Source organism: Microchirus variegatus, assembly GCF_963457635.1.
Source record: "Microchirus variegatus genome assembly, chromosome: 19".
Lineage (NCBI taxonomy): Eukaryota > Metazoa > Chordata > Actinopteri > Pleuronectiformes > Soleidae > Microchirus > Microchirus variegatus.
Window position 1 is genome coordinate 9,559,532 of NC_139820.1, and position 27,240 is coordinate 9,586,771.

General features: G+C 42.4%; 1 protein-coding gene across 1 annotated transcript; it reads right to left on the reverse strand.

Moving 5' to 3' along the window:
- Nucleotides 1-1,714: 1,714 nt before the first annotated feature.
- Nucleotides 1,715-27,193, reverse strand: LOC310940711 (complement C3-like; the record flags this gene model as incomplete). Its single annotated transcript, XM_083905702.1, has 42 exons — nucleotides 1,715-1,856; nucleotides 2,082-2,217; nucleotides 2,348-2,431; nucleotides 2,543-2,635; nucleotides 3,198-3,287; nucleotides 3,403-3,505; nucleotides 3,591-3,680; nucleotides 3,785-3,875; nucleotides 4,234-4,282; nucleotides 4,368-4,449; nucleotides 4,524-4,586; nucleotides 4,675-4,824; nucleotides 4,938-5,015; nucleotides 7,129-7,214; nucleotides 8,425-8,575; nucleotides 10,408-10,503; nucleotides 10,607-10,766; nucleotides 10,902-10,977; nucleotides 11,543-11,746; nucleotides 11,888-11,995; nucleotides 12,105-12,168; nucleotides 15,226-15,438; nucleotides 15,841-15,980; nucleotides 16,450-16,538; nucleotides 16,626-16,740; nucleotides 17,685-17,732; nucleotides 18,148-18,277; nucleotides 18,576-18,731; nucleotides 18,820-19,011; nucleotides 19,095-19,189; nucleotides 19,305-19,404; nucleotides 19,539-19,685; nucleotides 19,791-19,906; nucleotides 20,030-20,150; nucleotides 20,384-20,486; nucleotides 20,847-20,934; nucleotides 21,057-21,139; nucleotides 23,322-23,413; nucleotides 23,645-23,739; nucleotides 23,910-24,072; nucleotides 26,368-26,563; nucleotides 27,135-27,193. 42 exons carry the CDS (start codon nucleotides 27,191-27,193, stop codon nucleotides 1,715-1,717), a joined length of 4,737 nt encoding a protein of 1,578 aa, XP_083761828.1.
- Between the last annotated feature and the right edge of the window lie 47 nt (nucleotides 27,194-27,240).

Below are 27,240 nucleotides of genomic sequence, written 5' to 3' on the forward strand. Positions count from 1 at the left end.
AGCACAACTCCTTACCAGCTGAGCTAATGGTGGCGGTACATGGCCAACCAACGTAGCTTCGGGGAGATCTGATGTGTCACAGCACACAGAATGATCTTAGAGGTGCTCAACACATTTGTGAAATGGAGCCAACCAAAAAAGTTGGACATTTATGCTGTAGCCTCAGGTGGATAAATCACAGTGGATGGTTTTGGATGAAGGTGTCACGTTTGGTTTGTGCTGCTGTGCTCAGGAAGTAGGGCAGGTTCGTGGTTCAGACCCAAGTCATTGGTTCAGTCCTTGGCTCCTCTCGTCCACATGCCACTGGACAATAGACTGAACCTTTGCCGTCAGTAAGGACAATGTTTGACTGGGTGAAGGGTATACGTAGTCAAGCATTCAGCAGCAAGAGTACTATATATACAGTATATAAATAAAAAAGAGAATTTGTTTGAATGTGTTCAAGTTTTAGCCTAATTGCAAAAAAACTGGACAGACAAAGGTAAAACATTTTTTTTTTTTTTACACGTCCTGCTTAATCATGGACTTTAAACACATTGGATGATCTATTGATGATCTTGATCTACATCCAACACTGGATCAACACATTTCGCCATTGCTCTGAACTTTGGATTTCTTTGGCATCACTTTTAAAGTGGATTTGTGTAACAACAACTTGCAAAGTGGACTCAATGTTGTCATTATCTAAGACACAGAAGTCATACATTGAATAAATACTTCAATCTTTACTTTGTATGAGTACTTCTACAGACTGTTGTGATTTATCATATATATATATACATTCTGAATTGGGTTTAAAAAGTGGTCATATTTAATCTTTGGAAAACAGTGCCATACACTAATGAAACAATGTTTTGTGTCTGACTGCATGAGGACAGAGGGATTTGTGTTTCACTTTAACCCTATAACACCAAAACGTATCATATGTGATACATTCGTTTTTTGAGCAGTCCACATGAGCAGTGTGACCCGACAGAGATGCAAGCACTGCGTAGGCCACTTTACCCATGAGTACTCTGAGTAATGCAGAGTGCATCTTAGTCTGGACCACTGTTTTCAAGCCTACCATCACTCAAAATAAGTTCCAGTGCCAGTTCCATTGCTGCATTATTTTTGTTGGATTTATTGGATTTGTTTGTGTATTTTTTTGTTCAAGAAGAAAAAGAATCTTTGAGCATTGTGACCCGCTGTATCAAATATGATACAAAATAAAACCCCTATATGGAAATTCATATTTGAATTTGTTTTCGTTTGTTTGTTCAGAAGGACCAATAAAGGCTCCAGTTTCAAAGAATTTGATGTTTCAGTCAATTATTTAATGGTTTGGGCTTTACAGGGTTAATCAGACGTAAATGCACTCAGGTTAATTTTAAAACTTGATATAAAAAGTTTGTTGTGGTAAACATTTTTAGATTGAGTTTTTCCTTTGTTATTAGCTTCTGTGTTGATAGAAGAAAACACCAAATAGTAATTGATACGAAATCAATGAACACATTTCTCACTAAAACCCCAGACAGTAATAATCAACCGTTTCATTTTGTGCATGAACTAAACTTAATGCGTAAAAAAAAAACCACACATAAAGTTAGATGAAGACTTTATGGTTTATTCCAGAGCAACTTTTCTATCTCTTACATTTTCGAACAGTTAAAGTTTTGCATAACAAATTCAAAAATTAAAAAGAAACAAAGACAGTTGATTTTCTGGTGTTGCACTAGTGCTGACATCCAAAGAGAGTGTACTGCGTGACCATCTCCTCCAAGCCCAAACATGTTGGCCTGTGTTCATCACTTTGACACTCTGCTCTTGTGGGCCAGTACTCGATCCAGGTTCTCTTACCGAGCACATACTGATACCTGTGGGGAGAGAAGCAATCACATGGATGCTGGTGTGGGTGTTGGTGTGAATCCAGTATGTGAGAAGAACTCATATGTTGTCTTGACATAAAGCAAATCACTTCCTGTGTGCAGCATGAGAATGTCGCCGGGTGACACAAGATCTAACACACACAGTTTGTTTAGTATAACACTCACTGATAGAACAGGAGTATAAAGAACACATTTCATTGTGCAAACACTTACGATTGGTCCTTGTAAATATCCTCTGATGTGCCCATGATGAGATAGGTTTTCCCTTTACCCAGATTTAAAGCCTCCCTGCAGTGAGGGTAGCTGAGGAATCTGCGTAGTTTACCCAGGAGATCAGTATCATAACTTCCTGTTTTTTTTTTTATAAATACACCACAAGAGACAGAAGAGAATTCTGGATTAAACACACATCTTAAGCATTCATGTATATCATTTGTCAATCTGTATAATATGATATATATGACGTGGTTCACACTCACCTTCCTTGGTCACTTCTAGTATCCGCATTGTGTAAATATCATTGGACAAACCATCTGTGAATTCTTCCAGTCGCACTTTGTAAACTAAGGACAGAAGTGGCAGATGATTTTCTCACTTATGAACCTCATCTTATACAAACATTCAGGTCATTTATAGTTAATCAAATAATGCAGATCATTCACACTGAGTCTTACCAAAATCTATTCCGCTGGTATGAGTACTCTCACAGATTTTTCCTGTGCGCATATCATTGCTGATTTTACCCTTCTTCTGCATGCTGCAGTTCTCTGGAAATAAACAGCAGACGCACAGTAAAGATACAAACAATAACATAAGTACATGCTAATGTGTCTCTGGACAAGAAAAAAAAATGCTGCACATACTGATGCACCGTAGGATTGTGTGTGAATGGCAAAACTGTAGAGTAAAGGTCACCAAGTCTAGGAAGGCGCTGTAAAAATACAGACTATTTACCATTGTAACCAGTGTTTTTGGGCAGGTTTTGGGAAATTGCAGCTCTGATGCTAAATTAACGGTGAGCCACAGTTGTTGACTGTGGGAGAAAATGTATGACGGGAACAGGGCGAAGGAAGATAATTATTTCAGATTTATTGCAGTTAATAGAAGTTTGATTGCATCCATGTTTTACTGGTAGGAACGTCGATCTGGACATCATGACTGTGACAGTTCATGACGTTCAGATCATGACGACGTCTTGTGTTTCTGAGGGTGAGTATTTATGCTGAGGTGAGGTGGGAAACGGTGCTTCTTGAAGCATGGTGTTAGTATTTATTATGAGTTCCTTCAGTACTTTCAGGTGCATCTTCAGAGGGACACTAGAGTGTTTACCTTCAGCACATGTGCATTCTTGATCTATACAGAGCCTCAGCAGCTGCCCAAATTTCCTCTCTGGATGGTAGAATTTCACACATTGTGTTTCTGCAATGATGAAGACACACAGTGAGGAAATGTGCATTAAATCTAACACTGTTAACACTGAAAATCTGTCTATGTGCGCTCTATCCAGATCTATCCAAGTGTCTTTAAAGCTTACGGTCATAATATTCATAGACAGATACAGCCGCTGGTTGCAGGACGCCTACTTTCAGAACCTGGTGGATCCTAAAAGAGATCTCCTCTGGTCGTGTGTGAGAAACCTGTGGAGAAAAGTAAAGCAAAGATGAGAAGTGAACCTCTCAGACATACTCTTTTTTTTGCCACTCCTTTCGTCTAATGTCTTACCTTGTCCAGGTAGATGACCAATGAACCTCTCTCTGACAGAGCTGTGTTCATCTCGTATTTTGCAATGGTACGATCTCGTCCTCGGGCCAACTAAACACAAGCATACAGTCAGACACTTTTCAAAGCCATGAACATCATGTTTTTTCATGTTCATTAACCTTTGAATTATAAGTGTGTGTGTGTAAAAATCTTACTAAGTCCAGGTCATTTGTGTTGACAATGAAGCCAGTGAGTAAGCCAATATCTAAGATTGACAAGGTTGCATCTTGATGCTTGTCGTTAGATCTGTGCAATAAATGGGCACATTTATTTGAAAAATATGGATAATTCAATTCAAATGTCCTGCATTAAAGGTCCAGTGTGTGAAGATTAATGACATCACAAGCACGCCAGGAAACTACTGTGGCTGTTGCATACAGTACCAGATAGAATGTAGAAACTCATTCACATTCATCTATGTTGTAGTTGGGTTATGTATTGGCTTAATGAGGGGGACAGAGCTCCCATTCCCATAAATGTAAAACTGAGTTGAGGCTGTTGTGGAAACATGGCGGCACAAGTTTTAAATTAATTATAGAATAAATCCTGTTGAATGTTACACACTGGACCTTTTAAACCAGCACCATTTATTTACTGTACTTACAAAATGTCTATTCTCAGTTTGTATATCTTCTCATCCTCATCCATTTTCACTGGAAAAGCAAAATACTACGTCACACTATGAGCATGTAATCTTTTGTCATGTTAAACGTGAAAGGACACCGGGCATCACATTACCTGGGATAAGCTCCACTGACAAGTTAAACTTCTGACAGTCGCTCTGTTTTTCTGTAGGCAGAGCGTAATACTGTGACACCATCTGTTAACACAGGAACAAAGTGCATTTTTATATTGCGTATGCTTTATGGTGTTTATTCATATTGCTTTATTTACCGTCAGCGTTGCTTTTCCAGTTCCTGTTGCAATCACTTTAACATCCTGGTTTATGTCATTGAACTGTGATCAAAATAAAAACAAAAGAAACCAGATGATCAGGAAAACAGATTGATGACAGCCATTGACAGTATGTGTGAAAAATACTCACTTTTGATGTTCTAGTAGTGTGGTGGTTGTTCCTGTTGAACTTATATCGCGTAGCACCGTTGGGCAAATGGATCTCCACATTCAGATCATACTCTGGTTCTTTAGCATTAGCCCAGTATTCTGCTACAGCCTGGTACACTATCATTGTAGCCTGGATAGAAAAACAATGAGCAGGAGGGTACAAGAATAAATAAAATGTCCACAGAACTGCAAGTTTTGTAAGAAGAAAAAAGTGCTAGAGGTCAAGTTGAGATGTCCTGTTACCTGAGTTGAGCCATAGCCTCCACTATCCCTCTGCTGTTCGTTGAACCATTTCACAACAGGTCGAGCATCTTCAAAGGCCTTTATTAACAGAAAGTGAGACATATAAAGGTCTGTAGTAGTAAATTAACCAAACCATTTCCATTTTCTACCACTTTATCCTCCACACTAGGGCCACAGGGGCCATATTCAGGAAACCTCTCCAGGATGCGCTGGGATGCATCAACAGTGTTGTAACCTGGGGTCATAAGGTGTTTCGGGTCTCGCAACATACACCCCTGCCCAGGTGACCTCGCCACCTGCAAGGAACTTGCAGAGTGAGCAATCTGCAAACCCTCTGCAGCCAACCTCTATGGGCTCATAGAAGGTTCTCCAGCCTCTGCCCCTGCACTCCTCCGCTAGTTCCTGGGCCTTAGCACGCTTCCTCTCGTTTGCTTCCTCTATGCGCTCTTCCCAGGGCACTGTCAGTTCCAGCATGATCAGGTGATATGAAGCCTCAGAGATGATGATGGTCTGGACGGAGTGAGGTTGTTGCGATGTGCTGTGGGAATGTCAGCCACTTTCCCAGATCCCAGAGGATGTGTGGAGAAGGCCTGTTAGTTTTGCCTGAGCCTGGGTTTCTCACCAGCTCTGATGAAGACTTTTTTGGTGGGCAGTGATGGCTGTAGCGAGACACTCTGCAACTGCCCTAAGCACCTGGTCATGTCACCAATGATAGCGGCCATCTGCCAGAGCCTTTGGGCAGCTGCTGAGGAGATGTTCCTATGAGCCTCTTTCAGAGCAAAGCGGGCAGGACGGTGTCTCGCTCGTTCCCCAGACGTGAACGTTTGCTGGGCTTGGCAAGGCATCGTAGACTGCCTGCAACAGGAACTGGACACTACAGAAATCTGCCAGTAAGATGTTAGACCAGCACTGCAGAGTACTCTCCCACCTGGTCCACACTCCCTGCTGCTGGTGCCCTACTGCCCTGCTCACTCTCTCTTCCTCCACCCCTGCTCGGGCTCAGGCACGACTCCGCCACCTCCATTTCCTAACCTCCACTACCTTGATGCCAGCTGCTGACACTTTAGCATCCCTGGAGTCCCTATACTGGAGGGCTTCCCGCATGCGAGCCACCATGATCTCCTCCTTGAGACCACTGAAAGGTAGCTGCAAGGTGTTGCTCATTAGGATGCGTGGAAGGCCCAGCCACTTGCGCAGGAAGCTGCTTATTTTCCTCTCTAGGGACTCGACTGTCATCATTGGGACTGTGTAGACCAGCAGAGGCCACAAGACTCTGGGCAGGATGGAATGCTGGTAGATACAGTCTTTGAATCTACCAGGGAGACCTAACTGGTCAACCTTGGTGAGCCAAGAACCAAGGTCTTCAGAGGACTTCTGGATGGCAGTGGTGTCTTTCAGGCTTGCGTCTTCCTCAAGCTCTTGACTGGCTGCTCTATGATGGATGGGATTACTCTGAACACATTTCATATTTAACGCAAGAGCGCATGAGGGGGCGTCAGAATGTAGTATTTTTAATTTTTCATTGTTTTCAGTCTATCATGTGTTCAAAACATCCCAAAACTCGGAAAACTCCCCTGACTTGTTAAAACCAAAATTAACAGTTGAGCAAATTCAAATTCCGAGTTTCCAGTTTTCCTTGAACCCATCACACGTCTTACGTTATGTTGTCAGTGCGTCTCCCCGCCGCAAGGAAAAAAAAGCTCACAGATTTTCAAGCGCAAGCAACACTAACCCAGCTATATTTTCATTCAGAATGGGCATTTGCAAATGGCTGAAAAAGCCAGAGACTACACCGCAGCAGGAGAACCGGAGAAGCCGGCTCCTCGTGTCATCGACCCCACCTTTTATTCCTTTCCCAAGCCAATGCCAGTCAGATGTTTCTGGCTCAGAAGTGACCCTCAAGCCTGTGTGACCCCTCAGCAGTGCGAGCTCGACCAGCTTGTGTGGTATGGAACCATAAACGTTGGCCAGGTCCAACCACAACACAGCAAGGTCACCTCTGTTCTCATGAGCCTCTCTTATGAGCTGCGTGACTACACCTGTATGCCAACACCATGCATTAAAGATTGGTGAGAAGGTTCGGAAAATACAGCTTTTGATGCTCACTAATGCAAACATATGGAAGATGAAGAGAAGTGAAAAATGAGAAAATATAAATTTCGGGACCCGCAATGAACTTGCTGAGACTCACCTCGGCCTTGACCAGAGCAAGAAGAGCATAAGCTGTGGCCTCTAATGTATAAACGTGTCCTTTAGAAACATTCCAGTGGGACAACTCTGTAAGAAAAACACAGGCAAAGGACTTTCATTATGGGTCAGAACTTGTGCCAAATCTTCTGATATGGAAAATGTAATCTCACATTCAGACCAGCAGACATGAGAACTCAATTGAGTAAGGATTTTAAAGGCCAAAAGACAAGGCCAGAGACAAAACAATTTCGGATATAAAACTCACAACAGAATATACAAGCTAAAATGAATTAGTTAAAGAAGAGTAAAAAAATGCAGAAGTAAAGTATACAGGCCATACCCACAATATCATGACAGTTAAAGAAAATAAAAAAAACAAGATTTTAGTTTGGACACAAGTTAAAGCTCACATAGAGTGGTCCTATTGCACATATGTGCGTTATGGAGGTCTACTTACATACATTAACTTGTTTTTATGGTCAAAAACCTCCTAGTTGCTGTAAACGAGCCGATAGAAATCTCTCTTTTCTGACGCTGTCCTCAGCCGCGATAATTCAGACTGAAATCTCACCCCCAGAAGACAGAACTGTGTTGTGATTGGCCAGCCAGCGTAGAGCCTTCCCAACTCTCTTGTGATTGGCCAATACCCAGAAGTGACATAATCAGCACACCCGCTCTCAGAAGCGCAGCTCCCCCCTCTGGAACGGTGGATGCACTGCTCCTCATTATCAAAACATTGTTTTAACAGTGTTTAAAAATAGCTTCGTCACAACTCCCCGCTGAGTCCCTTTTATGACTTTGACCCAGAGTCAGACCCAGAGTCAGAAGACACAGTCGCTCGTGAAACACCTCCACAACGGACGTTATTCTTCTTCTGCGGTTCAATGTACGCAGCCGGATGTGCCCGGACTAGTGCCCGGAGCAGGACGATCTGCTGTTCAGGAGAACAACCGTTTACGTAACCAGTAGGGAGATCTCGCTTATAATAAAACACCACGTTCACAGCAATGGCTGAACTGTTTGTTTTTGAACCTTCAAGGCTTCATAAACAAGTTAATGACGCAGATATACACTAAAAAACAGCGTTAATTGGAAATTTACGGTTTAGGTCCGCTTTAATATTCCTGAAATAAATCATGTAAATTCATTTCCATTCCAGTGAATAGGACAGAAATATACAATCTTTTTGTATATCTGTTTTATTTACATATTTAATACATAATATCCACTACATTAATGTTTTAGACTAAAGGTAACAATTATTCTTGGGAGTGTTTTTTATGTAGTGTAACTGTACCTGGGGAAGCAAAATTGTAGAGTATCTCTTTGTTCAGTTTCTCTTGGTTGGCCAGGGCGTATGATGACATGGCTACAGCATATGGGTTAGTGAGGCTGGACAAACGCCTCTCCAGGTAGGCCACGGCTTTGTCAATACTTGGAGGCAGATTCTGGACATCAGGAAAGCAAGAAAGGGTTAGGGTTAGAACATTGATGGGAATGAGTGTGACAGGAGGACAGATAAACATCAAGTGTCCTGTGCAAAGAAGATGAGATAACACTAATCCATTTTTAGACCTGAATGCACATCTTCTCCTCTGTATCTCGAGAACGAGTAATGAGTACTACTTAATACTTCAAGATACCAACATGAGTGACATAATCAAGGCTCCAGACTGCAACCAAAATTTGAATCAAGTGAAATTTACATCTACTCGGACATTTGCGGCAAGTACAACTGCCATTACAGTTGGCAGGCCAATGTGTGTGAGAGGTGGAGAGAATGACCACTGTAGGTTGGGAGGCTCATGGAGTTTAAGGATTGCATGTATCCCCATGCAGTGAAGAAGGTGAATTCACATTTAAATACCAAGACACATGAGACGAGTACTTTCTCCCTGGTAAGCCTGGTGTGTCAGAGGCAAACCCATCTTGAGGATGAATACAAGATCTAGTTTTTGTGAGGTATGGCTGTACTAGTTTACCAAATATACTTTATTAAAATGTGTTGAGACTCAATACATGCAATACACGATGCATGGACTTCCAAGCACCACTCTTTTTTTGTGAGAGCAGGTGAACATTCGGCCAAAACATTGGCAAGGGTAAACACCACCCTCCTTGATCCGGCCCAGGACTGGAAAAACCAGGTCAACCTTGACCACAAATTTAGCTTTCCAACAGAGAAAACAACAACAACAACAACAACTACTCTCAGGCCAGACCTCAATCTGTAGTCAACTTCTTAAACTCCTTTACATCCTGGAACTAACGGTACCTTTGGGATGCACGCTGAAATAGCAGCCCATGCAGAACAACGCAACTGGCGTACCAAGGTGTTCCCTGCAGAAGTTGGATCTTTGTTGCCAAGACCACAACTAGCCTCCTGAAGAGAATGGGGGTGAAAGCACAGGCCTTCCAGCAAGCAATGAAGTCACATTTAGAGGCTGCGGAGCAAAGAAGCAACTGGCTGTGGAGAAAGGACTCCATCTGGGCTGAAATGACCGTTGAGGGGTAAAGACAGAGGAAGGGTGGGTCTAAATCAGCAAAATACTGAAGATGGAGGGTGCCCACATGATGTACCCCAATTACATTTTCACCCCTCTCGCACTCTCTCACAAGACAACAAGCAAGAAGCTTAACCATGTAGTGACTCTTTTGAATAATCATGACAAGATATAAATAAGTATAACCTAGAACAAGATTCCTAATACCTATCTTGGTCCTACAGAAACGATTGTTTTTGTCAGCTTTTCAGAAATGGCTGTGATGCCAATCTGGCTAGAGAAGAATATCGATCTGTTACGACATTCATTTTCAGGAACTGCATGGACTTACCGTCTTACCGTGCCTCATGGGAGAGGATATTTTTTTTTTTATGAAATAAAACTTAACTAATGTTCTGTGCTTTGTAGAACATCCTACATCATGCTGATCCTCCCAATCTCTCTGTGCGAGAGGGGATGTAGACACTGTATAGGACTTGATTCAAATTAGTATTAGCTTCCAAGAGTTTGATGCCAAGGAGCCTGTTCAAATGAGGTTCAGTCAGCGTAAAAGGTCTAAGAGGCCAAATTACAAGGGATCACCTTCTGAGCCACCCAATAGACCACAGGGGGATTTTCTCAAAGAGTGAGCAAAGTTGTTTAGGCCTACTTTTTCTGTAATGGCACTAAAGTTGTTGACCAGTGTCCCAAACTCTGCTTGGTCCATCACTTATGTACAGTGAGTATGTGATGTAATAATGGTGGTGCAATACAATGCATGCAGGTGAGGTACTCACCATAACTGTGCCAGCACATCGCTGGCGTGACTCCTGCATGGCGATGAGGCAGAAGGCCGTCATGGAGGCATCTGAATCTGAGCCTTGCACGTCACCCTACACACACACACGCACACAGAAAATGTTTTTATTTGAATTTGCGAGTGTGTCATAACCTTCTTTTTGTCATTAATGATGTTCCTGAAATGAGTTCACGCACAATCATCTCACTGTGGATCACCCTTCCGACTTCTCTGAAGCGGCCATCAGCATGCTGTGTGTTGAGAATAAGAAACTTGACAGCGTCACAGATCACATTCTGCTGCATTTCCACCAGGTTGTTGGCCATGGCAAACACCTTGACCACATAAGCTGTGAGCCTTTGAGAGAGAAGAGCGGAGAGATTGCGTGAGGATGGATGTATATCTCAAGTGTTTAATGTAGCTTAACAGTCAGAGATCAACGAGGATGTGGAAACATTTACATATGAGTTCATTTATGTTTGGATGCCTCACCAGGTGCTGCTTCGGATCTGATGCCATGCTGCAAAAGATCCATCTTTTTGTCGAAAGGCAAGCTCATTCTTGAAGCCTGGATACAAACAAAACAGAATATATTTTTTTCACCAAGTGCCTTTCAGTCCATGCATCATACATGTATGTTAGCTTGAGGAGTCCTGTTCAACTGACTCCTTCATTGGAGGAGCCCTGGAAATCTGTGGATGTTTTTTTCATTGATTCAAGCATATTTGTCAGATGGCAGTTTCATTTTGTTGTTCAGAAAATGTTTGAGTTTGTGTCTCTGTGACACTTTCAACTAGAGAAGCACTCGGAGAGCGCAGACCTCCACCAAGGCAGTTCAGTGCCTACAAAATACAACCTGCTTGTGCACTTGGGTCAGACAGCGAGTGTTGTAACCAGTGATGGCGTCTACGGATCACGCCCAAAATGTAATCACGTGTTCCTGGTCTCACTGCTAACCCAACAGACAGTCAGACAAAACGCCGGCAAAAACATATACCTCCTGGCGGAGGTCAATTAAAGTCAGTGTCATCGTTGTAGCTCTGTACAGGAGTAATTTGTTCTCTACCAAACTGTTATGACACCCATTTCAGCCACAAAGAAGAATAAAATATACATCTTCATTGTGATCTCACCGGTCATGATATGCTGGAGGGCTTCACTTCGTCTCTGAACGCCCACAGTTTCCCACTGGTTAGTTCTGTCCAAATACATGGTTGCGATGACAGGTAAAGTCATGTGAGCCAGGTTCAGCTCTCCAGAGCCAGACGGCCGCTGGATCAATGAACCCATCGATGACCCACTAATGGCGTTCTCCACCAATGGACCAACATCACTCCCTGCACATGCATAACCAGAAGAATCAAAACACTATCAAATCAACAGAAAGAAACAAGTAAAAAATATACAAAATATACAAAAAACAGCTAGCTGGTCATCTCCTAATTAAATCAATACTGTATTAAAAAAAAACAATGCACATTGAGTTGATATCTCACCTGTCACAGAGATCTGTGTGCTTGCAGGTGTGTTTGGAATCCAGTCTTTCACTAGAATTTTACTATTGAGGATTTCTTCTTGTTTACCACCTGGAGGAAGAAACAGGCAAGTTTGGGGGGTGGGGGTGTCATTTCAAGTCAGTTCAAACACACAACACAGAATGACCATAAAGTGAAGGCATTCAATGTATGAACTCACCAGCACCTTTGTGTATGGGGTCTAGAATTATAGTCTGTGGAGACTTAATTAGGACACCTTCAGGCTGGAAAAACAACAACACAAACATATTATTACAACTATTTTTAAGTTTAATCTTTTCTGTATATGTTGGGGCAAGTGCTGGGGTATCCCTGAGCGAGGTACCCAACCTCCATTTGCTCCCCGGGTGCTGTTCAGTGGCTCCCCCCCTGCTCCTAATTCTCGGAGAATGGGTTGCACTTGTTGCACTTACATCTGTAATCATGAAGTGTTTTGAGAGACTAGTCTCACAGCACATTAAGACCCGTCGACCTCCCACTCTCTTGACCCCCATCAGTTCGCTTACAGGACAAACCGCTCCACTGAAGATGCCATCAGCATAGCACTCCACACTGCTGAGTCACACACACTGAGTCACCTGGAGTATCTGGGGAACTATGTCTGGATGCTCCTCCTGGACTTTCAACAACATTAACCCGGAGATCCTAGTTGTGAAACTTTCCCACCTGGGCCTCTCCACCGCAATCTGCCACTGTCTGACTAACTGTCCACAAACACTCAGCACTGGCTCCCTCCAAGGTTGTGCACCGTGCCGTCTTCTGTACACACTGTAAACATTTGACTGCTCCCCGACCCATCTCTCAAACACACACTATAAAGTTTGCGGACGATACCACTGTGGGCTCATCTCGGGTGGAGACGAGTTGGTCTACGGAGATGCTGTCAAAAGACTGACAGCGGTGTTCAGCAAACAATCTTACACTAAACACCACAAAAAACAAACAAATAATCCTAGACCTTAGGAAAGGCAGGGCAGACTCAGTCCTGCTCCACATGGTTAGTCAATCTCTGATGACCTCTCCTGGACTGCTAACCCCACGGCTGTGGGGAAGAACCTCTTTTCCACACTCTCCCCTGCTCTGGACTGTTGACCCAAAGTACTTAAAATCCTCCACCTTCTTTATCTCCAATCCCTGTATCCTCATGGTTCCACTTGGATTCCTCTCATTCACACACACACACACACACACACACACACACACACACACACACACACACACACACACGTAGTCCGTCTTACTGCAACTTACCTTCATTCCTCTCCTTTCTAGAGCATATCGCCACCGCTCTAACTTTTCCTCCACCTGGCCTCTGCTCTCACTACAGATCACAATGTCATTTGCAAACAGCACAGTCCATGGAGATTCCCGTCTAACCTCATCCGTCAGCCTGTCCATCACCACTGCAAACAAGAAGGGGCTCAGAGCCGATCCCCGATGTAGTCCCACCTCCACCTTGAACTTCTCCGTCACACCTACAGCACACCTCCCCGCTGTCTCACAGTTCGCATACATGTCTAACATACTGCGCTGCCACTCCAGACTTCCTCATACAGTACCATAGTTCCTGTCTCATGCTTTTTCTAGATCTACAAAAGCACAATGCAGCTCCCTCTGACCTTCGCTGTATTTCTCTACAGCATCTTCTGCTCTCAGTCTAGTTTCCACTACTCATCAACTTTATTCCTCTATAGTTATTGCAATTCGGAACATCCTCCTTATTCTTCAAAATGGGCACCATCACACTCCTTCACTCCCTCACTCTCTAAGATCCTGTTGAACAGTTTAACCAGAAACTCTACTGCCACCTCTCCTAGACACTTCCATACCTCCACAGGTATATCATCAGGACCAACTGCCTTTCCACTCTTCATCTACTTCAATGTCCTCCTCACTGGGCCACACTAGTCTCCTCTTCTACCCTTTGCTCTCTTTCATTTTCCTCATTCATTATCTCTTCAATATACTCTTTCCATCTTCCCCATGACTCCTGTGGCACCTGTCAATACATGTCATCATATGCCCTTTGTTTGGCCTTTGCCTCTCACCTACCCCTACTTTGCAGTCACTGATCTCCTTCAGATTAGATAGAAGATGTAGTGTACCCGTGTGCTCCGACCTCTGCTCTTATAAGTTACCCTATGCTCCTGCCTCTTCTGGAAAAAAAAGTATTCACTACAACCATTTCCATCTTTTTTGCAAAGTCTACCACCATCTGTCCCTCTGTGTTCCTCTCCTGGATACCAAACCTGCCCATCACTTCTTCATCACCTCTACTTCCTGCACCAACATGTCCATTGAAGTCTGCACCAATTACCATTCTCTCACCTCTGGGGATATTCTGCATCACTTCATCTACCTCACTCCAGAATGTTTCCTTCTCCTCTAACTCACATCCTACTGTGGGGCAAAGCCACTAACAACATTTGGCATCACACCTTCAATCTGACACTCTTTTCAGCTCCAGGACATTCCTAACCCCTACTCCATTTCTCTTCCTATCAATACCATAGTAATATAACTTAAAACCTGCACCTAAGCTTCTCGCATTGCTACCTTTCCACCTGGTCTCCTGGACACAGTATATCCACCTCCCTTCTCTGCATCATGTCAACTAACTCTCTAGCTTTTCCCGCCATCGTCCCAATATTCAAAGTCCCTACTCTCAGTCCCAGACTCTTGCCTTTCCTCTTCTCTGCTTCTGAACACACCTTCCTCCTCTCCTCCTTCGACCCACAGTAGCCCAATTTCCACTGTTACCCTGTAGGTTATCGGCACCAATGGCGGTCGTTGTTAACCTGAGCCTCGACCAATCCTGTATGAAAGTATTAGGTTGGATTTGCGTATTTGGTTTTGGCACAAGTTTTACAGATGGCCTTCCTGACGCAACCCTCTGCATTTATCCGGGCTTGGGACTGGCTCAAAAAGACACTGGCTTATGTCCCCCTAAGACTGCCTTTATAATAATATAATAACACAATAAAGGCTATTCTATTCTATTCACATGAGGGTTGTGGGGCTGCTGGTGCCAATCCCACCTGGCATAGGGCAAAAGGACGAGTCACCAGTGCATCGCAAGGCAAACACGTAGAGACAAAAAAAACATTCGCTCACACACTCACAGCTATTGGCAATTGAGAGTGTCCAGTTAACCTCTGCATGTTTTCCAAACTCCATACAGAAAGGCCCTTGTCCTGACCAGGTTGTGAACCTGAGCCTTTTTGCTGCAAGGCAACAACACAAAACCCTAACGTGGCTAATATGGTGTCCGTTTCTCTTACCACCACGTGCAGCATCTTCACGACGCCATCATTGAGCGACGAGTCCTTCACGGCTGCTTTGACCTCAATGTTGAATTGTCCGGCCTTCATGGGTATAATGATGAAGGGAACTGATCGTGTAGTCATGGGCCCGACTCTGACCTCCTGATGATATCTTCTACGTTTGGATGCTGCACTGCACACATCCTCCGTCTCAGTCAGATCCACACGCACCTTGGGAGAGAGATGGTGAGAGGAGAATATCAATAAAATGAGATATAACTTCATTTTTATGCTGCATTTTAAGTCAAGAAATACTATCAGACCTGACTGAGGGTGTGTTTGTGTGTATACACTGGTGGTGCAGGGGCAAGCGGGGTCAAGAAGCACTTTTCTCATTAAAGCTGAACGATTATTCACATCTGAAACTTTTCACGATGGCTTCATTGTGTTTTCAGTCATTCTCACACCTGTTTGGAACCGTCTCACTTAGTTATTAATGCAATGTTGCAGTTGCCTCCATGAGTCTTGATATAAAACAAATCACTTACTGTGTGTGTTTTTTCATTTTTGATTATAGACTCCTATGAAAAATATCATGGTCTCATTGAATGTGGCCTGAAACAACAGACTTACAGTGATAAGATCAGGGCTGTAGTTGTGGAGGATTGCCTTAATTTCTAGCTGCTCTCCACGGACAGCAGAGTAGGGCATTCTAAGGTCGATGGAGAAGTCTTTCCGGACGATCACTTCTAACGGCTCACTGACACAGATTCCTTCAAGAAGAGGAGGAGAAGTAAGCGATGACAGAAATTTCACATTAGTCAGGTAAAATCATTGCATATAAAAATGGACATTGTCTTCAATTTGAAAAGTGAAGCCTGGGAAGTAAGATGGAAGTGACAGGGACAAACCCAGTCGCTGCAAAAATAACTAAGCTTCAATGAAAGTCTATGGGAAATTAGCCTCAACCTCAGTTATTGATTTATAATGACAGTAAACAAGGATGAATGGTCTCACTGGCTAGTTTCAGGTCTTGTGCAATAGAATATGATGCCAATAGTAGATTATGTTCCCAGTTAGAGTAAAATTGACGAAAAGTCATGTCACGTATGAGTGAACACCGGTGTGATTGACAGCTGGTATCCACCAATAAGAGCCTGGTAGCAGCTGATAGACTCAAGTCCATTTTAACATACAGTCTATGAATATAAGTGAAACAATAGATATTCAATGAGTCCTCACCATGGGTTCTTGACAGACTAATGCCAGTGAACTGCCAGGTTGTGATTGAGTCTCGTAAAGGAACATTTTTCATCAATGATGAGGTTGCACTGAAACAAAGAAAAATGTTGGCATTTTAGTGGCGTCATGAGTGAGGATATCTGTGTGTGTGTGTGTGTGTGTGTGTGTTGCCTCACCAGTTGGGTGTGTGTTGAGGGCAAAAGGGCAGATTTATATCTGCCCACAGCCAACTTTCAGAGAAGTGAGTGCGAGACGATATCTCACTGTTGGACATGTAGTCTTCTTCCTCACCTAGAAAAATATCCAAAAGGTCTTCTAGCAGCATTTGTAATCACATGCCCAGTGAGTTACGCATTCTGAATACTTGGATTACTCCACACTGTATTGCACAGGTCAGTTCATCATTCAGTGGAAGCACTGCCATTGCATTAGACTATCCTGAACCCAAATTGAATTATCTTGTGTTCATTCATTCATTCCTTCATTAATTTTTCCTCCACACGAGGGCCTTGTGGGAGCTGTAGCGAATCCCAACTGACATATGGTGAAAGGTGAGGCTACACCCTGGACAGAGGTCCCGTTGTTCCCCGGGTCCTTTTGGGTGAACAGGGGGGAACATAGAACCCTTTTTTTAGAGAAAGGGTCCTATGTTCCCCGGTCACATACAAAGCGGGGAACATAGGACCCGGGAAACATAGGACCTGGGGAACATAGATACGGGGAACATAGATACGGTCCCCTTTTTTCACACTGATCTTGGACAGACTCTAAGTTGGCATAGACAGGCGCGTGCCGGCCGCGGTTTTTGCGGGCGTCATCACAACATCGTTTCGGATGTTTTTCCGGCGATAAAAGTCTTTCGGCCGTCGAATTTCCGGTGCATCCTGAAATACATCTTTATGGGCAAGAACAATATAACCGTAATAATTATGTATTTCATAGTGTGACTTGGGGGTTCAATCGGCAACTGGACAAGGGGGCACTCGCCAATATACACATGGGGGCACAGCGAGAGAAAAAAACCATGTGGCCAATTTTGATCACATTCAGCGAAGTTACTGGGGGAAATGGGAGGTAAAAAAAGGGCATCTTTAGGGCCCCGCTGGCTAAAAGAGTACACAGCGCACACCTGCACACGCATGATCACACAAGTTGCATGTAAAACACTCGCACAGTTGAGCCCTGTAATGTGACGGCACATTAAATCACTGGTGATTTAGAGCTGTGGTTCTTACCGGTGGTTTGTCTTCTCCTCCTGCTGCTGGGGGCTGGACATTTTAGTTCTGGAAATTGCAACAAAGACAATGTTGAACAGAGCCCAATAAGGTTAGACTACGCTTGTGTTTAGCAAAAAACACATTTGTTGGACCTCTCAAACTTTATACACATTTAATTGTATGGTTAATATATTTTCACTTGCTCCGACGTCATACAATCTTGTTAGGAGTTCAATATATCTGTTTCGGAGGTTTCTGCCTCCACCTAAACACAAAGATGGATGTTCTCTGTGGTTCAATTTAAGAAACAGTGCAACACCACAGGGGGAGTAAGGAATATCATAGGCTAATAGACAGTCAAATGAGGACCACAAAACGTCTGCGTCAAATTATTTTCCCAAACGATTTTCCCTATTGTTAAATTTCTTGATCCTGAGAGAAAAAGGAGAAACCAAAAGATCTGAGAGTAAAATAGTGTCACCTTGTCTGTAAGGAGTTCCAGAAGCTGTGCTGGACTCAAACAACAGCCCAGCATCGTAGAACACATTCATACCATCCTTTCCTCCACCAGGGGTGCAGCCTGTGTCATATTTCTCCACAATGTCCCACACCTGAACAGAGTTGAAGACATTTTCACACAGAAATACAAACACACAAACTGCTGGTCCTGAGTGACAATTTTCATTCTCCATGTCTTAACTTGATGAATGGCATTAAAGTAAACCTTGAACCTTAGACTGTGTTAAACCATATCTGTACGCAAGAAAGTTCTGACAAAAAATATACCCAATAACAAACTAAGATATAGTTTGTTTTAGAATGTATTGATCTGAATATGACATTTATTACAGCACTTTCTATGTTGTACCCTTTCTAAAGATGAAAATGAAATAAAATAATAATGATAACCTTTTTCTGGGTGAGGCGGTGCTTGTTATTCAGGACATAGACTCCTTTGTCAACGGCCACCAGTCCAACTGTGGCTCCTGGATCTCCAGAAACCTTCAGACCAAAAGTCCTTCGAGGTTCATAGGATGCAGCAGGTCTCGATGGTTCTAACTTCAGCTGATTGTAAAGAAAACATTTTTTTGTTCATAGAAATGTTGTTCATTTACTTAGTTTAACTCCACTATATCAATAATGTGTGTCTCACCGATCCCATGCAGGAGTCCTTGACATCCACCCAGACAGAGTCTGATACCACTTCATTGTCATTTGGATGGAAGTAGGCGATGATGCGGAAAGATGGGAGCATTTCTTTGGTGATGGGAACGATCAGGGAAATCAGTACTTGTCCTCTTGTCTTGTAACGGCCATGGTTGATCAACTGACCTCTGCTCAGGATCTGGGGACACAGATTTACACATCAGCATGGACCCAAATATAAGTTTATTCAGAACGATGAGTAGGTCATAGCATGTGGCTCACCAGGTATGTGATATCAGTGTGTTGATTTGACTGTCTGTTCAGGGTTAGGTAGACGTTCAGATTGTCTCCTAACTGCAGTTCTGCTCTATCCACAACTGCAAAAAAAAGATTTGTAATGAGTTATGCACAATGAAAAGATTCTCATGGTTCACTGTCATCATTAATGTCTTTTTACCATTTGAAGTTACAGTTTTACAGGACTTTATTTACCTATGTGGATGTAGCTGTTGCTTTTAGTTTTATACGGAACAGCTACCATGGTGTCTGATGTTTGTCTTTCTGGTAAAATACGAGGATCCCTGGTTTTTGCCTAAAATCAGAGATGGACACAGGTTTACAAAGACAGTAAACCTGAGGTTATGACAAACTAACCCTGGAGGTCTGCAGCATTGAGTTTCCATTAATAACAAAGTATACTGTAAAGGGAAAGGAAAAATTACTTACAGTGATTCTCAGCTCTGATGCTCTTGCCTCTGTATTGATGGTAAGCTTTGCAAGGCCATTGGCTGCAGTCAAACCCCTCACATCACCTGGACTCACCACCACAGCAACACCTTGAGCTGGAGATTCATCTGGATTCACGACTTCAATCTGCCATGAAAGAAACAGCCGAAGAATAAGAATATATTCAACTGTTTTGTTACATTATTCAGTAATTTTAATTATATTATAATTAATCATGATTAAATCCATTACCGAAACAGTGAAGATCATTCCTGGTTTGAAATATTTGGGCGTTTTCTTGAAGTGAATGGTGTAGGGTGATGTAACGATCTGGATGCCTCTCACCTCTGCCTCCACCATTTCACTACCTGTTGAGTTGATGTAGAAACACACACACGCTAACACTTTAACATAATGTGTTTTAGCATTTTCTTATTGATCAATGAAATTAAAATCACGCATGATCACGTGACACAGACTGTTTTTCTTACCACTCTCTGTCAGCACACTGACTGCTACAAATATGGAACTCCCCACAAGGTCGATGATATTCGGCAAGGTCTGTGTGATGTGTTCCCTCTTCAGTTTGGCCTCTCCAGCACCATTTTCAATCTAACACAACATAGAAAAAAAAACAAGTGGACATTTAGAGGGAAGCTACAAAATATGTATCACTTCCATCAATCTTTGATTTAGTCTGATCATCATAAATACATAAATAACTGAACCGGTGGTGACAACAGGCAACTGGAAAACTGGATATCCTAAATAGTTTAGTCTCTCTGATTGTGTCTCACGTGTAAAGTCTGAACTCAACTGAGTGTAAAACACAAGTATGTCCTCACCGGTACTCTCTGAAGAGCGTTTGGAAAGCTCCTCTTTTGACCTTCAAGCACAACCCCAAATACCACGTATGCTGTGCCAGTCACCTCTTCACCAAACGGATACCTGAGGCCACAAGAAACAGCGACACAACCTCTTAATAACTATAATAACTTAGTAATTTATGCCTTTACTGCCTTTAATGATTCTAGATCTGAAAGTCAAAATCGGTCAAAGATGCTTTAACTTTCTCACACAGGGACCTGTCCTCATCATTCCCAGCCAAAGTTTATGGTGTTTTTAAAAAATAAAATATATCTAACTACAGTACTTCCAAAAAATACACAATAGTAAAATTACAAATTTTAATAATAACTAAATAAAGACTTTTGACTTATTTGGCTTTCTTTGGAAAGAGCAGTTGGAACACACACACACACACGGTACCCCTGGTTTCCGTAAGCCAGGTAAATAACACATACGTACGTAGCTTTGATGTTGACAGTGAGATCTGGACTGTCCACATAGAAGAAGGAGCTCACAGGCATCAACTTCACCTCAATACCTGGCAGCACTGGAAATATATATATGTGTGTGTCCAACATCAAGTAAATGCATACATCAGGAGTTCTTGTCCTTTTTTTATCTTACTTTAACAGCAGGTACAATGTAAACTCCAGGTAAAAAGGGACTCACCATATTCTTTGACCTCAAACTCTGCAGTGTAGCTCTGCTGTGGGGTCTTTTGGAATTTGGCCACCACTTTCCAGACTCCATAACTGCACGCACACACACACACACACAAAAAACAATTTATTTGTTGTGACCATCAAAGTTACAAACTGTGACTACTAATGATAACTACTATGGCCAATATTATATCTCAATATGATTGACCAATATTGACCATCTCTATGATCATTATCAGGACTTGCAATAACTATTTGACTATTATTAACCATTAATATGACTATGACTGTTACTATCATCACTTTGACTCACAATAACTGACTATTATGACTATTAGCCTTGGGAGACTTCACACAGCAGAGCTCTTAGACAAGCAAGCAGGGAAAACTGTGATGAAGCAGCTGAGCGATGGCCTCTAAAAGAAGGGAGGCGGACAGTCTCGGGACGTATCTATGTTCCCTGGGTCCTATGTTCCCCGCTTTGTATGTGACCGGGGAACAGAAAGGGTCCTATGTTCCCCGCTGTTCACCCAAAAGGACCCCTTACCCTAACCCTTACACTAACCCTAACCCTTACCCTAACCCTACCTCTATGTTCCCCGCTGTTCACCCAAAAGGACCCAGGGAACATAGGACCCTACCCCTTACACTAACCCTTACACTAACCCTTACACTTACCCTTACACTAACCCTTACCCTAACCCTTTACCCTGGAGCGCCACACCCAGTTTCCCTGAGCGCTGGCTCAGGGAAACCCGGACCATCTCTTAGTTATGCTGCTATAGACCTCGACTGCTGCTACCCTCACTCTCTCACACTCGAGGTATGAATATGACTTCATTGACATTAACCTTGTTCTCTCTCTCCCTAGTTTGTGTCTTTCCTTCCTTTCCTCTCTCTCTCTGTGTCGTCATCTTGCAGGTTGCAGGATCCAGATGCAGTTTCGACGCTACTACTATTATTATCATTGTTGTTATCATCATATATGTCATCATCATCATCATGGCCCTGCGATGGACTGGCCGGGTGTACCCCGCCTATCGCCATATGTCAGCTGAGATAGGCACAGCACCCCCTCCAGTGGAGGATAAAGCGGTTGCAGGATCCAGAACCGAGGCTACTACTACTTCCTGTTGCCACCAGCGAATGGGATGAGGCCAGCCTTCGCTACAGGCTGTGACAAACCCAGTGATCTGGATGGATCCTGGCATTTTAACACTTTTTACTTCCTGTTATAAGGATTTTTTCCCCGGTAGTTTGTCCTTACTCTGGTTGAGGTTTGAGGATGAGGATGGACAGAGGATGTTAGCAACCCTGTGAAGCCCCGAGAGACAAACTGTGTTTTTTAATTGTGTGCTTTATAAATAAAATTTAAAATTTGATTTGACTGTTTTAAAAATACACACAGGATTGTGCTTGTTTAACTGGTCCCAGCACTAACTGATAAGTGCACATAGTTTTACCAGCACCAGCATGGAGTTTAAACTTTCAGACGATCAGACTGTTTTGTGTAAGACAGTCTTGTTCTATTTAGCAACACATCTAAAGATCTGCACTTTCCTTTACACTTAAAGGTGCATTATGTAATAAATCTAAAGCAACTGGCCATAAAACCCTCCTAATATGTCACAGAGACTCAGGAATAATGTTCATATAACAAACTGAACTCAACAACAGTACAGCCAAAATATTTGCATTAAAAATATATATTTTGCAGACTGCAAATCATGTTTATGTTTTGAAATCATGTTTTGACATGTGGCGCCACCTACCGCCGTCTACCAATCATTGCAGTCAGTAGAGTCTCAGCTGCCGAGCAACCACTGGTTGCCAGTTACGTCAGAATCCTAAACCTAAAAGACCTCCTTGGCCACATTCTTACATATGGCACATTTAATTAATAATTTGATTGATCTTGTCATATGTTTATTGTATGTACCTGGTAAAGGTTTTGAAAGCTCTTGATCCGCAGTCAGTTAATAAATACTTGACTTAATATGCTGCCCCCATCTTTATGTATTTGCTGGACAAATCTTGTGTCCCGTTTAGCTATTTTACATCATAAAACATTAGATTCATGTAAATAATTTTTGTTCATGAAGTTGCCATCGAGTGGACACAAGAAGGACACTGTTAATCATCTAACAAATTGATACGGTCTTGCTTTATGCAATAGGTTATTAATTATCAGAAAAATCCCCTCCGAAATTTTCTTCAGGAGTCGCCACTGCTTCTGATATTTAAAAAATAATTAAAACAAAATAAAACTAACCTGACAACTTGACCAAGTTGATAATCACCAGTGTAGATCCCTGATTTTGGAGGGGTGATTGAATCAACAGGTAACGTGTTTCCTTCAGGAGTCTTAAAACAAACAAACGAAAACAAAATTAAACCATTAACAGTGACCCAGACCTCTTTACAAATTAGTGCAGTATAACAGTGGCACAAACAAGATTTAGCAACAGACGATCATCCTTGGTTGTCATCAGTTCAATGGTCACTTGGCTATTTTGCCCAAGAGGCTTGACACACTGTTGTACGCAGCTGAAGAGTAAAAGGATTCTGTATTCTCATTGTAGTTAAATGCAATACCATTATCTCAATGTCAATGGAAGAATCATGAGGATTGTTTTCATCCTTCTCCACGGGCTCCATACGAGGTGTCACTGCAAACAACCTGTAGAGAACTGACAGGAAGAGAAAAAGGGCTGATTAGACTGATTCAGTTTAAAATGCAGAGTGTTGTCATGAATGAAGCCACACGGTGATTCACAGTGTGTTCTGATGTCCTATCATATGTGGACTACTGTCACAGAGATGTGTGTGTTCTTTAGCACCGATGTTGCACTGAACACACCTTTACTGCTGGGGGTGTAGATGGTCTTGTCGGTCTGGATGAAGATGTAGCCGGACTGGAAGGACACAAGGACGACTTTCTCCAGCAGTTGGTCAGGGAACTGAGCTCGCAGGTAGACATACTGCTTCATGGTGGCGTCCCTGCTAAACCCTTCAGGGGGGATCTGAAGACAGCATGTACAGAGTAATCAGTAATGAGGAGCAGGACAGGTTTGATGATTAGTCCATAGTGATCGCATACTGGGGAGATTCACTTTTTACAGCAGCAAACAGGTCAGAAGTAAACAAGTGACAAATACAACATATAAACAGCATAAGCACTCAAGATACATAATACAAGAAACATAATTATTCAAATTCAAAATAAGAATAAATAAAATTAGGTTAAAATGCAATATTGTTTTATTATCCATGCTTCTAGATAAGATTGCTGCAACACATTAATATCAGGAAGTTCCAGTCTGTTAAAACCCTCCAGTTAATTCAAAAAGCTGCAGCACGAGTTCTGGCAGGAACTAGAAAGAGAGAGCATATCATTCCAATGTCCTCGTAAGGTACAAAGCAATTAATGATCAGGCCTCATCATACCATAAGGACCTAGTTTTAAAATATCATCCCAACAGATCATTTCAGTCCCAAATGCAGGCTTTTTTTGTGGTTCCCAAAGTCTATAAGAGTAGAATGGGAAGCAGAGCCTTTAATTACCAGGCTCCTCTCCTGTGGACTCAGCTCCCGGTGTCAACCCCGAGAGATTCTTCGTAAAGAATACAAGTTTGCGTGAAAAGTTGAATATATGTTGACGCTGGGCATCAAATTAAACAGCAGAATCTGGGCTACAAGGCTATAAAATTCTATTTTAAAGAGCAACCGAGCCGCCTGGTGTTCATTTTTGGAATGGAAAATACATAGAACTCTGCAGGAACTTTGAAACAAAGCCATAAACTGCTTTATTGAACACTAACAGTGATATAAAAGGGAACAAAAATAGTTAAATACGTGAAAAAATACAAAAGGCACAGATGTTTCTAAAATGTGACAAATGAGACCTTGTCTGTACTTTCAGTACTAAAACCTCTCTAATTTTGTTCTTCACTTGATCAAAGTCAACCTTTGCAGAGATGATGTTCCCATGTTGTACTTTGAGTTGATTGAAGCTGCAGCTGCATCATTCCAAAGAGAAACTCATCCTAAAATTGCTTTTTATTTTTTAAGTGCCATCTTCATTTACTCTTCACCAGTAACACATGTACTGATATTTACACATCTTAGCCAATCCCACAAGTTTCCCATTTACTATGACAGCAATTTTAAAGCAGAGACTTACAAAATAAGCTTAGGTCTTAAAGGGTTAAAGTTAGAATTTTCCTTTTTGATAAAACTCATAGTTAGGGCATCTCTTACTTATGCTGCTATAGACCAAGGCCCAATTCCAATTCCTAACTTAACCCTCAATCTTAACCCTCAAGCTCAACCCTTAATCTTAACTGGCCCTCAAAACCAAGCGTTGAGGGTTATTTTGTCACTTAGAAATGGGACACCCCTCAAATGCAGATACGTCTTCAGACTGTAGGGGGCAGAATAACGCAAAAGCTGTGTCCAGTCTGTCAACTCCAAAACTGAAGAAGAAGAAGAAGAACACATTTACGTCAGGATTATTTATTACGATCCGTTTGTCAGTCAAGTTATTAGGTTGTCAGTTAGTTATAAGATGATACTCATACAAATACCACAACCACAGACATATTCAGCTGACAGTTACCACACACCACGGCTTATTGAAAAGTAAACCATAGCAAACCATCGCTTGTCCGCACCGGCGGGATATTGATAAAAGATCGTCAAATAAAAATAAATGTTACGCAACAATGACGTCAGTAATCCATAATATGGGCCTAAACTAAGATAATACAATGGTTTTCATCATTTTTATATCTCTATTAACAAAGAAAATACTTAATTTGTAGCGTACGTGTTTTGCTGCTTTCAACGCCATCTTTTTTATGTGAAAACACACAATGCATTCTGGGTAGCCCTTGCTCCCAAGGGTGGTCTCTGAAAATCTCAATATTGAGGGCGATACAGCTCTTAAACTTGCCCCTCAACTTAATTTTTCTGAGAATCGGGACAGCACTTGCACTAGAGGGAGCGCACATTTTTGAGATTGAGGGTTAAGATTGAGGGTTAAGCAAGGAATTGGAATTCACCCCAAGACTCCTGGGGAAATTCTGTGGTGCACTCACACTCACTCTCTCACACTCAAGGTATTAGTTAATTACATGTCATTAACCTTGTGCTTTCTCTCCCTAGTTTATGCCTCTCCTTTCCTGACCTCGCTGCCTCCGTCCTCATCTTGCAGGCTGCAGGATCCAGATCCAGTTTCGAAGAGGAAAATAATGCAAACAATACAGTCTAGAGCTCTCATCTAATGGTTGGATATTCATTAATAGTGTTTCATTTACCTTTATTTGTCCAAGTGCCTGGAAATAATTTGTACTGCTAAGGGTCACAGTTGTGGTCACCAGCTCCGTGGTCTTGGTTGGATGGTTCATCACCTTGATCTGAACCTGTATGTCTCCCCCTGTACAGTCTTGACACTCTACAAAGACGCTCTCTGTTGTTCCGACACGCAACATGTTTGGGGCAGACATCACCTTCCTACAGAGAACAGGAAAAGACAGATGCACATGGTTTGCTGATTATCTGTCCAATAGAACACAGTGTGTTTCAGTGGCTGGTTCCTCTTCCCCTTTTTCATGAGGTCACTAAAGGTGTGCCACAGGGTTCTGTCTTAGGACCCATCAACTGTCTATGTGATCATTTGTCAAGTGCCTTCAATCATTTTTATGCCGATGACAACATTATATATTGCTGTTCTCATTCGATTTCACAGGCTTTCGAGTTTTTAGTTTTTTAGTTTCTCAGAGTGAAGCTTGACTTCTACTATCAAAATAAATCTTGCTTCTCCCTCAGACCTCGGAAGCTTTTTGTATCAGTAACCTTCTTACCTTTGATGGAATATGGCGACGTCCTGTATTTGAGTGCTTCAGCCAAATGTCTCCAGTCTTTGGAGTCTGTTTATCACTGTGCCATGCGTTTCATAAGTGGTAGCAGTCACTTCACACACCACGGTGAACTATCTTAGATCTGGCTGGCCTTCGTTGGGTGTACGTACGCAGATAAACACAATGGCTTTATTTTAGGATAAAGTTACAGTAGATCTACTCACATTGGAGAGCCGTCAACCAGAGAAGCCACAGAGGCCAGAGAGGCCAGCAGCCACAACATCCTTCCCATCATCCGTCCTGATCCTGTGCTGCTGTCAATGTAGACGG